Source organism: Lutjanus erythropterus, chromosome 13 (genome assembly GCF_056507025.1).
Source record: "Lutjanus erythropterus isolate fLutEry1 chromosome 13, fLutEry1.hap2, whole genome shotgun sequence".
Lineage (NCBI taxonomy): Eukaryota > Metazoa > Chordata > Actinopteri > Lutjaniformes > Lutjanidae > Lutjanus > Lutjanus erythropterus.
In genome coordinates, this window is record NC_139329.1 from 275,065 (window position 1) to 289,107 (window position 14,043).

The 14,043-nt window shown below is 40.6% G+C and overlaps 1 protein-coding gene across 1 annotated transcript in view; it reads left to right on the top strand.

The window, feature by feature from the left end:
• The first annotated feature begins 2,460 nt into the window (after positions 1-2,460).
• agbl1 (AGBL carboxypeptidase 1) overlaps positions 2,461-14,043 on the top strand; it is a 219,332-nt gene continuing 207,749 nt past the window's right edge. Inside the window, 4 exon segments of the mRNA XM_084733981.1 lie at positions 2,461-2,499; positions 4,429-4,492; positions 5,895-6,041; positions 13,809-13,940. Of these exon segments, the coding sequence (XP_084590107.1) occupies positions 2,461-2,499; positions 4,429-4,492; positions 5,895-6,041; positions 13,809-13,940 (382 nt within the window).

Below are 14,043 nucleotides of genomic sequence, written 5' to 3' on the forward strand. Positions count from 1 at the left end.
TGCGGTTCATTTATTGTATTGTTTTTTGCAGGCGTTAATGTAAAATAAATTATTTACACGTGAAGCTGTTTTGGAGACGTCCTGCTGTCTCCATATATCGCGTTTTCACTCCTCGAACCAGGAGATCTGTCTCCTGGCTTTGAAAATCTTTTCTCTTTGTTTCTTCCTGGTTAATCCGCCGTCATGCTGCCTCCGCTTGCGCTGCTGGCGCACCTCCCTCTCAAAGGTGATGAGAGCTGACTTTCTGATTGGTTTATTGCATGTTCGGCCTAAACTCGCCTGTGAATTAATGAAGGCACTTGGGCACACTGATAGGTGTATTACGCTTTGCGCTGCTGGCGCAAAGGGCGGGGCAGGATGAAATATCACTCCCGCCCCTGGCAAAGGTGGATTTGGACACGCCTTGAATAAATTAGATCCCTTGCGCCTTGCGCTTTCCACTTGCGCTTTCGATCAGCGTAAGATAGGGCCCTAAAGTTTATTGCATTGGATGCAATGTATGAGTGAGTTGTTACACCCCTACTACTATTGCACTCTCACACCTCGAACCAGGAGATCTGTCTCTTCATTTTACAAATCTTTTCTCTTTGTTTCCTGCTAGTAAATTCACTGCTGATAAATTCACTGTCATTTAGCACCTTCTTCTTAAAGGTGATGAGCGCTGACTTTCTCATTGGTTTACTGCATGTTCGGTCTAAACTTGCCTGTGAATTACTGAGGGCACTTGGGGGCAGCTGATATCCCGCTTTGCGCTGGTGCCGCAAGGGGCAGGGCAGGGCAAAATACTCTCGCACCTCTGGTACAAGATGGCAAGTTTGGATTTGGATACACCTTGAATAAATTAAATCGATTGCACCTTATGCTTTCCATCTGCCCTTTAGATCAGCATAAGATAGGGCCCCATGACTTCCTTAATCCACTGTAGAAAAGAGGGAGAGCTGGTAGCTTTCTACCTTGTTAAATTTAATCATTGTACTAGTAGTAAAGGAAATGTTATAACATTTGACTGACATAAAGTGATGTTATGAGGGTACACCAAAAACCACCATATGTGGGTTAGGATCTATTGTTTTATTGCAGATATATTAATACACTTAAAATATTGAGGTCCAGAAACTATTTTAGTGAATTACATGGCCAAAATAAATGGACCATAGTGGCTGGTGACTGATGGCATCTAGGACAACTGTAATGAGAAAATGAAAATATTTTGACAATTTAGTCTTAGTAAAGAAAGGACAATGGAAAAACTTTGAACTGCAGCAAAAAGTGGCAAATGCAAATGGATGAAGAGTAAATGCTCGGATGACACTGGTAGACTTGAATGTAACGCCATAGTTGACCAGACAGGGCCTTCACCATCTTGGGACGTGCAGAGCCAAATTGAAAATTTAGTGATATTATCTGTCTAGTAGTAATGTAAAAAATTAGGTAGGGCTAGGTCACCAGATAATTTTGTTTTACGGATCCAGACTTTTTTTTTATTCCAGATAATGACTGAATTTTCATTTTTGGGTAAAATGTCCCTTTCACAACTTAAAATGAATCATCTACTTGGTCAATTTTAGCTAATCGGTTTCCTGACTTTTTTAAGTAGAGTCATCAAATTACAGTTTACAATGTATATTACTAGTAACTACCAGTATACCTATAAGTTCACTTGTAGTATAGTTCACAGTATAGTTGCAGTGCAAAATAAAACTAAACTAGTTGCATACTCAGTTTACTACTAGTGATGACTCAACACCACTTTTTCATGTCTGATACGTTGAGTATCTGCTAATACTGACCATCTTTTCCCCTCTCTTAAATAATGCAGTAATATTATTCTCTTAGTTTTGAGTTATGGGTGCTGGGAATGAAGACAGCTAGTCTTAGCTTCCAACTTAAATTCAGCATATTGGGTCCACTCATAACAGGACAACTTATTCTCAGAAGATAAACAAAACTGAAAGAGGTATTTAAATCAAAACGGAACTTCACTGTATTCTTTCTAAAAAAAAAAAAACACAAAGTACTAGTCCTCTCTATTTGCCTAAGAGCTGTCTCTCCTTCACACACACTGCAGTCTCTGCACCCTCACTGGGGCAGTTGGCTGATCTGGTTCACCTGGGCAGCAACCCTTTTCCTTGCTGCCCTCCTGACTATGGGTTTTGTAGTAGTGTACAAATATATGCCGGGCCCTCTTGACTGTCTCAGTTTACCTTTCTTTTAGATCACATCTGTGTTCAAATTCCATGACAGTTTAGCATTTATAATTGTTCCTAAATATTTGTAGAAAACTCACAATTTTGCAAAAAAAGTAAATGTAACAAAGCAGTGGGTACATTTCTACATGCTCTGTGGGATTGTCCCTTAGTATTGCCCTTTTGGAAGGCAGTGCTGCAAAAGTTTAAAATCTGGCTTAGACAACCCCTGCCAGAATCCCCACAGTTATGCTTGTTAGGGGACAGGTCTCAAATGCCACCAGGCCTGGCTAAAGCAGAAGCTGGAGTGATGGTAACAGGATTTATGGTAGCAGCCAGAATTATTCTGCGTATGTGGAAAAGCCCACACAGACCAGAGGTTACAGAGTGGCTCAAGCTTATGACAGATTGCTGCTTTTGAACTTATGATAGGAAGGGTGCAGAATAACTCAAGTAAAACTAGCCAAGCATGGCTACATTTTGACTATAGCATTGATACAAATTCTTAGAAAGGGTTGTAGGACATTAGTGAATAATGGAGAGGGGTGTGTATTATATGTGTACTAGGCTACACAATGTATATATCTATATGTAAACCTGTGTAATGGGTATGGAGTGCTCTGAGGGTTCTTATGGGCTGCCTCAAGGTTCTGTTTTTGCTCTTTTTGTTTTATATTGTTTTTTGTTTGTCTGTTTGTTTTTTTGTGGGCTTTTTTTTCCCTTTCAAATGTGAGATGCTTTGTAACATGCATAAATTCTATGTGTATATGGAATTGCATCTTTAAAATCAATAAATATTAAATTATATAAATATTTATATATTAATAAAAAACTTAAATGACAAGAAAAAAATGCAAAAAAAGACACGCTGCATTAAATCAGTAATTAATTCAGGCAGACGATGCTATGATCTTAAATGTTTCTATGTGCAGTTTTTGTACTGTTTTTAATCAGACACCCTCCGACTTTCTTTCAAACACATTAGACTGCTTTTAAGGATGCCGTGTCATCAGGCCCTGTCAGGAACATGCTGACCCAAACCAAAGTGCTCAGAGTTTCATTTGGCTGCAATAATACAGAATGCTACAGTTGGTAAAAGGGTACATTTCACATAACTTGTCACATAATCAGATATGCTTTTACGTCAGCATTTAGCAACTGTGTCTCCTCTCCTTCCTGTAACTCAGCACAACTCTGTGCTGTTTGTTTCTATTCAAACAAGGCACCCAAAGAGACTGTCTGCATGTAACACATTGAGCTATTAATATCAGACACATAGTTGGCTACTGAAGGAGGTCTCTTCATACAACACTCAATTTAATGAGGGAGATGCTTGGCCATCCTAAGAGATTTCTGTTGAAACTGCATAATTTAATCAGCCATATACTGTAGTTGTCCATACCAATACACCTTCAGTTGAAATGAACATTTGGTGTGAGATACCCTTCTGGGAAGATTGGCATTACGTAAGCATGTAGAGTAAATGAGATATCAGATAGTTTTATGTAAACCTGAAGACAGTGTTGCACAAGTTCACACTTACAAAGAGCTAGCTCAAAGTTAAATTCACACAGATTCAAATGAATTGCTTTATGTTCATGGTTCAATAGTTCATAGTTCCAAAAATGAACTACTCAACATTCATTTCTTCTATTTTTTTATTTTTTTAGTTTAATAAAATAGAACCTCCTCCTACTGGAGTCTTTATAATAACATAATACTTAATGGTGCCCAATATCCATTTTTTGTATTAATTTGAATAACCAGGGTTACTTATATCCATACTTATTGACAACAATTGAAACATTTTACACTACAGCAGACAGCAAATTTAAATGTCAACATGCTGTCAAAATTTCCAATTGGGAACTAGAAATGCTGGTCTTTCCAGTGCAAATCAAAATCACCATAATCCATGACGACTGCAAGAAGATGATGAGGGAGACGAGACATAGGATGGGAGCGGATATAACACAGATCTATCTGGGTGTTTCTCACAACACTCAAGTGTGCCCCAATATGGCAGATATTTGCCACTTATTATCCCATTAATTTCTTGAATATGTGCTAAAACTGCAAACAAAAATAACAAACAAATACTTTAATTTTCTTGGATATTGTAGTCACCAAAGGGTACATTCTGGTACACTAATGTAGATAATCCAAAAATTTTGATTGAGGTTAGCCATTATTTTCAGATAACATAACACTTTGCATTTGTCTTTCTTTTTGGTTTCTATAGAACGCAGAAGATGTGGAGAGCACCTTAAATATCCTTAATGTCCTGGATGAACTCCTGTCTGCTGGTAAGCTCAGATCAACTCTTGACCACTTAACTGCTTTAACAGTAACATACCAATATAATGTAGAGGACTAACTGTTTTATTCAGGAATAAACACAGAAAATGTGTAAAAGCAGTCTGGCTAAACAATCTGATTGTTGTGACTTAAAGAACAGAGAAGGAGAGCTGTTTAAAGCAGGAAAGCGAGATTGTATTCTTAAGAAAACTTCTTGTCAACTTTTACAGAATAGCAATTGAATAATTCAGTATTCAATATTATATACAAATATCCACTACAATACCACCAAATTACAATGGAGCAGCTCCACCTCAGGCTGCTGCACTCATCCACCATAAATCATCAGTTGTCTTGTGAGTAGCATAAAGAGACTACATCTTGCATTTGCCATATAATCCTGTGTTGTGGAATGATAAATACATGAATGTTTTATATTGTACCTTTAAATCTAGTCATTGTAACCACACCTTGCAATGAGTTTCCCTACTATCAGTAGGGGGGTTTTTATGAGTAAATAGTTACTCATGAAATTTTAACTTTTTAGCCTTGAATGCAAGAAAACCTACAATTGTTTTGTTAATTTATTCATTTTACATCCTGGTAACAGTGTGTGATTGATTGCAATTCCAGTATTTAAAGGTACCGAGTTCATTCAGTTATCCGCTGTATCAAGTTTCTGGCAAAAGAAAAGAATGAGTGTATTTCCATCCACTACTGCAGTGTGAACACAAGTACATTGGTTGATGAAGATAAATAGTTGGTGGAGCAAATTCTCCAACTGGTGCCACTGTGGAAATGAACATTGTGACATTTATGTCACATGTTTCATGTAGGTCATCATTTATTCACCAAGTCAGTTTCATTTTGCTTTTTGTCAACTCACCACTTTTACATCTAACACAATACAAATTTGTCTGTTTTTCCACATAGGCTACTGGTTACATAATTAGTGTAGTGTTGGCTTTGTTCCTGGGTTTGAGATTAATGAGGTATGAGGGTCACCTGCTGAGTTTCAGATTCAATGAGCGTATGGAGCCCACACAGCAAAAAATATGTCATTGTCTTATACCACTGAACATTTCTAACATTAAAAGCCATCATGCAATTCCACCCCTCAATCATTCTCTTTAAATCAAACTGGTTATCTCTGCCTAGAATCTAATATTGTTTTAGACTGCATTTTTTTCACCCTGACAAATATGGAATTAAGATGCTACTATTCAGTTTCATTGTGGAGTCCAGACAACATTATTTGTAAAACAATCAGAGTTTAGATTATAACATGTTATTTAGATTAATAATAGTATAAATACTAGTATTCTTTGTAGGTGTTTTGTTTCTGTGTAATTCTTTCCAGCAGGGAAATATCAGTATCCTGTCAGCCTCCACCCTTCTCTCTCTGTTTAGGTACAGATCATCGTATCCGTTATATGATCAGTAAAGGTGGAAGTGAGGCCTTGCTGACTGCACTGGTCAACACCAGCTGCAGTTTCAGTCCCAACTACACCATCCTACTGCCATTGTTGCACTTGCTGGCTAAAGTTGGCTACAGAGGTGAGGATAATATAACTATTACATATAACACCTTATAATTACTTTATGTGTATTTTGATGCTAATAAATAAAATGTCAGTTTAAATGCAGCATATTTCTACAGTGTGGCATTGCTAATTTTTCTTATGTAAAGGATCTAATGACTAATTACATTATTTTCATTATTGATTATGAATTGGTTTGAGGCAAACACCGTACCCACTCTTTAGAGTAAGTTTAAGACTTTGCTCTTTGCTAAAGCTTAAAGTTAGGGCTGGCTCAGGTGAGCCCAGAACCACACCTTACTTGTGCCACTCTTACATATGCTCTCCGAACTATACTCTGAGAATCATGTCTGCACATCATCTGAATGTGTCTTTTCACACATGCGCTTTATGCATTACATTATTCACATTAGACATCCACACATTTTGGAAATACTTCTTATGGTTGAGGTAAAAGGTGGTGCCTGCAGAACAAGCAACAGAATAAGGACAACTTATCCACAATTATGACTGGTCTTGCTTTTATCAATACAAAACCGAGTCCGTGGACATGGAGAAGGGTGATAGATATGGAGATCAGGAAATCAGTTGACTCCAGTCAGAGTTCATTGTATCCTGCTTGCAGGATGCACACTTTTCCTTTCTTTGAATGTGTTCTGGTGTTTTCATATCTCAGATGGCAAAGAAAAGCATTAGAATGTGTGGTGGAAATTCTGAAAATGAAGACTCTAAACTCTTTTAAGGTGGACTCGTCAGTGCACCTCCAGGTTTCTACTAAACCTCGGTTAAAAATGTTCAACCTGGTAGACCAAAACCTCTGTCCCATCTCAACCCCGATATCTTAACATTCTTAGTGACCTTTTTTCCCCCTTTTCTATTTTTCTAAAAATCAATTCAATCAATTTTTCAGATTCTCACCAATCAGAATTGTTGAATTGCAGCACTGAGTGAGTCTGGCTTCCTTCTCACCCGTCTTTGTGGGGAGGTTGAGGCTGAAGGGAATATCTCCTCAGGAAGTGCACTACCACTGTCGACCCCGAGTCCAGAAACCCTCACACAAGCGATCCCACTTCTGACACCAAATTGTGGTGGAAAATTTGAAAATGAAGACAGGCACTAGACCAAGATTGTCCTTGTGGTGTTTTAATAGAGCTTTGCAAAGGATCAGTATACAGTCACACACAAAGTGTAAAAGGAACTGATAATGAGTCAAGAATGTAAATCTGTCTTACAGGGTTAGGAGATGAAGGAGGTTGGGTCAGGATGGACCTGAAGTGCTTATTGGGAGAGTCAGAATGTGATTGTGTTATCAGAAGTTGTTGTTCCAAAGGGAGAACAGCTGTGTGTTCAAGGACGAGTAACCAGTTAGTGCCTGACAATACATGAGAAGTGACTAAGAGGAACAATGGTGACCAGTTCAGCATATAATTTTCCCACTACAAATGCGAGCTAAAAAATATTAGACTCATGTAGGCTGATACTGATCAGCACTGATCTGCTGAGGTACTGAATGACACAATGAAAGTACAGGTAAGTAAAGTCAAGCATATCACAATCATGTCAAATGTCCACGGAGATCTGAGTGATGAAAATGTTGAGAGATTTTTGCAAGTTGAGGCTGTAACTGAAAACAAATGCGTACACAACCTAACAACAACAATTCCTAAGTTTTTTTAGACAGCTATGAATGCAATTCAAAAGTTGTAGCTCAGTGCTATGATAGACATGCCATTATGTCCTGTGGGATTAACAGTGCGTTGTTATGCACACACTAAATCTTGTTCTGTTGTAGGGGGAATCCAAAAAAAAAAAAACAATGCAAGATTTTCATCTTTACCTGGGAGGATTGGCTTCATTTTGTCCACTTGTTGTATTGTAGCTGTTTTATGTTATGTGTCTCCATGTGTGACCAGGTGCAGTGACAAATTTCCTCTATTTGAGGATAATAAATCTATCTACAAGCAGTCCCTCCCTGAAAACACACCAAACATCCTAGATAAAAGCTAGGGAGCACACTGATTTAACTAGTCTCAGAACTGAACTGAGGGTGATGTACAGAATGTGAGACTTTGAGGGGGAGTCCAAATGATCTCCTCACCTTACTTTGAGCCAAAGGACTGAGTGATCAGACTGCTACATTCACCTCAGTGGTCATTCTCTATTTTTAAATGCATCAAAACGTACAACATAAATACAAATGGGCAAACGACACTCTCAGCACTGGCGCTCATTTCAGCATAGATGGCTTCTTCTTCAGCTTAAGAAAGAGAACAGCCTGCAGTATGAGGTGATTGATCATGTCATCAAAAATGGAATGAAGGGTTGATTTTGTGTCCAAGTGACGGCTGAGTACTTCTGTATTATTTATCTATAAAACCGATTAAGATTGTTGGCAGAAGTGCTCAAATTTTGCTGCTATAAGATGGCCTAACTTCTATCTAAAAAAATATGTATATATGTATTTTTTTAGGTGATGTTTTGGGCTTTTTGCCTTTATTGGACAGGACAGCTGAAGAGCAGACAGGAATGGGGGTACAGAGTGGGTGGATGACACGCAGCAAAGGGCCACAGGTGGGAATTGAATCAGCAGCCGCTGCAGAGGACACTATACTGACTGAGCTACAGGGCCACCCCATATATGTACATACATATATATGTGGTTAGCACTACTGACTACAACATGGTGGAGTGGGATTCGATTCCCAGTCAAGGCAATACCATCTAACTAGTGTGGGCCCTGAGGCAAGGTCCTTGGAGCTATTAGTCAACCTCAGGATGAGTGGTACCAAACATGCAAGACCCATACTGGCTCAGATGTAACCTGCGTTAACAAGGTCTGCATCAGGTGTTGGGGAACTGGGGCAATCTGATGAGAAATGGCCTACTGGAACAAGACATAGGTGGACTACAGTGGAGAACATGGATCTGTTGGAATGCTATTATACAAGTAACCCCAGTGAGAGAGGTTACATGCAGAGGATGTGGGATATATGGAGACTTGGATGTATGGAAGAACCCATCATCTACTTTAACAAAGAAACAACTTCTAGCCCAGTGTTGCAACGTCTGTAACTGGGGACTGCTATCACAACTAGAGATTGATGAGATCAACAATCACGCTACGGCAAGGGAGGGCCAGGATGACAGGTCAGAGGGGGGATGTCATCATCACCCTCACACTCCAAGGTTGGGTACCAAGCTCCAACAAGCCCTTACAGAGATTCCATTAACACAAGAGCCACTGACCTGAGCCTGAAGATCATGAATAAGCTGGAAACACAACATCCTCACAGCCAAGGTTTGCAACCAAGCCTTGCAACCAAGGTTAAGTGATAAAAACCCTCTGAAAGTCTGCTAGAAGATGTGAATGCAGCGCTATGAACTATTCCTAACCTATAGTAACCATAACTGAGACCAGTCAGTTTATCTACACCACAACAACAGTGATCCTAGAGATACTTGGCTACAAGATGAACAGCTTAGCCACAAAGAGCATAACCACCATAGAAGAGGAGAACGGAGGCTAAAATCAAGGCAGCATGGAGAGAAGTTACTCAACTGTCAAGCTTCAGAAAGATGTAGGGAAGCTACCAGAGGCACTGGAGACTGCCAAGTAAAGACTCACAGCTCTGCCTACCTGACTGAAGAGATACAGGAGAAGCAGAAACCAGGAGAATAAATAGGATGTTCTCCACTAAACCATCTAAAGTGTACTATCAGTGGTAACGTAATAACACAAGGGCAAATTCGCCCAGGGCTGAGACTGAACAGTACTGGAAAAGCATATGGGAGACAGAGTCATCACATAACAGCAATGCCCAATGGCTAGTGGATCTAAGAGCAGACCACAGCAATCTCCCAGAACAAGAGCCAGTAACCATCACAATGGACGACATCCAAGAGTGTCAAGTATGAAAAGCTGGACTGCACCCTGACCAGCCAATTGCCTGCCTCTGTACAACACAGAAGCTCCTGTCAGGAATCATAGCGACTAAGATGAGTGGGCACATGGCCCAATACATGAGCAGGGCCCAGAAAGGAATACCAGGGGAGCCAAGCACTACCTACTGGTTGATAGCGCAGCCATCGAAGACTGCAAGACCAGAAAGACCAACATGTCCTCTGCCTGGTTTAGCTACAAAAAAGCCTACAATTCAATGCCTCACACATGGATATTGGAATGTTTGGAAATGTACAAGGTCAACAGGATACTAAGAGCCTTCATCAAGAACTCAATGGGGCTGTAAATAACAGGAGGTCAACTCAAAGCCAATTGCACAAGTTACCATCAAGTGCGAAAATGTACCACGGTGATGCACTGTCCCCCCTGCTGCTCTGCATAGGCCTGAATCCCCTCAGTCAGATCATCTCAAGGAGTGGCTACAAATACTGGTTCCAACCTGGAGCTACCATCAGTCATCTCCTCTACATGGATAATATCAAAAGGAATGAGCGGGACATCGACTCACTGATCCACATAACAAGGATCTACAGCAATGACATTGCAATGTGATTCAGGCTAGAGAAGTGTGGTTTGATAGTATCAAATAGAGGGAAAATTATCAGAACTGAGATGGTTGGACTACCAGAAGGCAGCATTGCAGATGTCCAGGACAGCTAAAAATACCTTGGAATCCCACAGGCAAATGGGAACCATGATGAGACCGCATGGAAGTCAGCCACATCCAAATACCTACACAGAGTTAGGCAGATCCTGAAAAGTCAGCTGAATGTAAAGAACAAGGTCCATGTCATCAACATATGCCCTGTCAGTCATTACATACACTGCTGGCATAATAAACTGACCAAAGGAAGAGATGGAGACAGCTGATATTAAGACAAAGAAGCTCCTCACAATGCATGGAGGGTTTCATCCCAAGTCCAGCACCCTGAGACTGTACACTACATGGAGCAAGGGAGGCCAGGGACTGCTGACCGTCCGAGCCACTATCCAGGATGAAACAACCAAGAATACATCAGGAAGATGGCCCCTGAAGAAGAGTTGCTAAATGAATGCCTTAGGCAGCATAAACTCAATAATGCAGAGGAGGACGAACCTAAAGAAAGCTCCTCACAAGCCAGTGCTGCCCAGCATCTACCTTACCAAGAGCAGATCGCTCAGCAATTGAAGAATCTGAGCTGATCACTGTGGCACAAAAATCTGTGCAGGACTGCTCCAGCATGGTAGGAGGCCATACAGCGTACTGAGCTGACCGAAGCAGAGACTGGTAAGAGCATGTGGGCTGTGCATCTACTCTAGTTGTATGTGGTGTACAAATGCTATTATCATGGACAGACACTGTTCACCAGATTTAGAGTACATAACAGTAAGATGCCGGCCCTTTTGACTGCCACAGGAGTTAACTGTGTACAGCCCACAAAGCACTAATACCAAAATAGCACTGGACACTGTGCTACTGCTATGAATAAACTACAGACTGCTCACCCTGATGGGCTTTTTTAAATCATAGCTGGGTATTTTAACTAGGCAAATCTGAAGAGCCCCCCTAAATTCTACCAACATGTGACATATCTCATGAGAAGTTGGAGTGTATCGGATCATGTCTACATCAATATTAGGGAAGAATACAGAGTCTCCACCCTCCCCACTTAGGCCAGTCTTACCACCTATCCATGTTTCTCAGTCCTGCATACAGACCTCTCATCAGCAAAACAAAGCTTTCTGTAAGAACTATAAAGACTTGGCCTGAGGGGGCTTCCACTCAATTTCAGGACTGTTTTGAGTACACTCAGTGAGATTTATTTGCATAACAGGACAGAGAAGACTGAAGAACTGTGTTGATAATGTTACTGTTAAAAACACATCGAAATAACAAACCAATGATGACGAGATATGCTTCTGCTTTGAGAGGCTGTTCCTGAGGCGTATAAAATCTTCACTCTCACCCTCCCTGGACAAACACCAATTCACCTACAGAGCCAGGTCAACAGAAGATGTGATAAACACAGCTCTCCACACTGCACCTAACATACGTTAGGATGTTGTTTGTGGACTGCCTTCGTTACAATCATCCCCAGCAGAATAATGACCAAACTGCTCGACTTGGGTGTTAGTCAGTACACATGCAGATGGATCAAGGATTTCTTAACCAACTGATTACAGATTTTAAGGCTGAGGAACCATCGTTCCCTGTCTGGGCTGCATGCTGAGTCCTCTTCTCTTCCTCTCTTCTTCTTGTCTCTCTCTATACTTATGACTGTGCACAAATTTGCAGCACAAATACAATAATGAAGTTTGCAGACAACATCACTGTGGTTGGACTGATATATAATAACAAGGAATCTGCCTATAGAGATGAGGTCTGCAAACTGACTGAATGGTGCTTCACTAAAAACCTGGCACTCCAAAACGAAGGAACTGATCATCAGCTTCAGGAAGAGAGGAAGAGGAATCTGCTCCTTTATACGCTGGAGGAGAAATGGTGGAGAGACTGACCAGCTTTAAATTCCTAGGCATACACATCTCCCATGACCACACATTAACTGTTAACATAACCTCTCTGCTGAAGGAGGCACAAAATCAGCTGTACCTCATGAGAGCTTCAATAGGGTCCTTGCACTGAGGTGTGTGCCCTGGCCCTAATTAAAACAGCACCAGGTGGGTGTGGGGATACTCAGAAGCCCCCCGCTGAGTGCCGCTATGTTGGAGTTCACCCCAGTGGACAAGAGTTACAGCAGTTCAGATGAAGTGATTTGAACCCAAGTGGGTGTTTGTTACTGGAAAGATGAAATCCCAAATTCATGTCACTGTCTGACTGAACAGCCTCATGGGAGCGATATTTTACAATTCTTCATATTTTCAACAAATTAAGACATTAAATCAAGTCATTTGGTGTTTTTAAAATCATGTTATTGAGCTGAAACAGATTCCACATTCCGTTCGCATTAGAGGCTGCTGCTGAGCGCAGTCCAAGCCTCTTAGACCCATAAGCTAAACCCCATAGGAAGTTGGCCATTTTGAATTTCGTGGTCAATTTTGGCATTTTCCACGCATTGTATTTTAATGAACTCCTCCTACAGAAATAATCTGACTGCCATCTAGACAAGTTTGTGATCAAACGTTATTAAAAGGTTTGGTCAGTGTTAAATAGTGTGGCTATGGCGTGACATCGAGTTTTGACATCTCGCCATGAAATATGAAATTGCTGTAAGTTTGCTGTAAATGGTCTGATCTGTACCAAACTGCATGTTTGAATAGAGTCCCGAGTATATGATAATAAGAAGTCATAGTCATAGCACCACCAGGTGAAGACAGGAAGTTTAATGGACACCTCCCACAGAATTCATTATGCCTTTTAGACTAGTTTCTGATCAAAATTTATTCAAACAATGAAGGGAAGGTCTCTACACACCTGAAATGTCTGACAGGTGCGTCGGAGGAAAAAATCAACTTGAAGAAGAAATAGCAAAGACTCCCGCACACTGTCTCGCTTTCTAGTGATTTATTAAATATCTGACGTTTCAGTCCAAACGACCTTCATCAGGTATAATGGCCAGTATACCTGAATAAATAAACAAGTGGTTAACATCGTTAAACTATCATAGTTTGGTTAGGTACAGGCACAGAAACTACTGGCTCAGGTTTAAGGAGAAAGATCTTGGTTTGGGATAAAATAAGTAAGTTACTTAACTTTCATAACAAAACTTGCATCATATAAGTAACATAAATTAAAAAGAGGTCAACACTGACTATTGGTTTCACACAGAAACACACAGTTACTCTGCCAGCACATTCATGAATATATGCATGTATTGTTTGCAGATCGCCACATTGGTATGAAGGCAGAGAAGGCTGGGGCCGTGCTGCTGACTTTGAACCTGCTCAGACACAACCTCAGGCATGCCAGGAGGGCTGCAGCCTGCCTCTGGGTTATCCAAGTCCTCTCTTCATCAGGTCCAGGACGCGCGCGCGCGCACACACACACACACACACACACACACACACACACACACACACACACACACACACAAACACAAAGGGATAGAGCACTCACTGA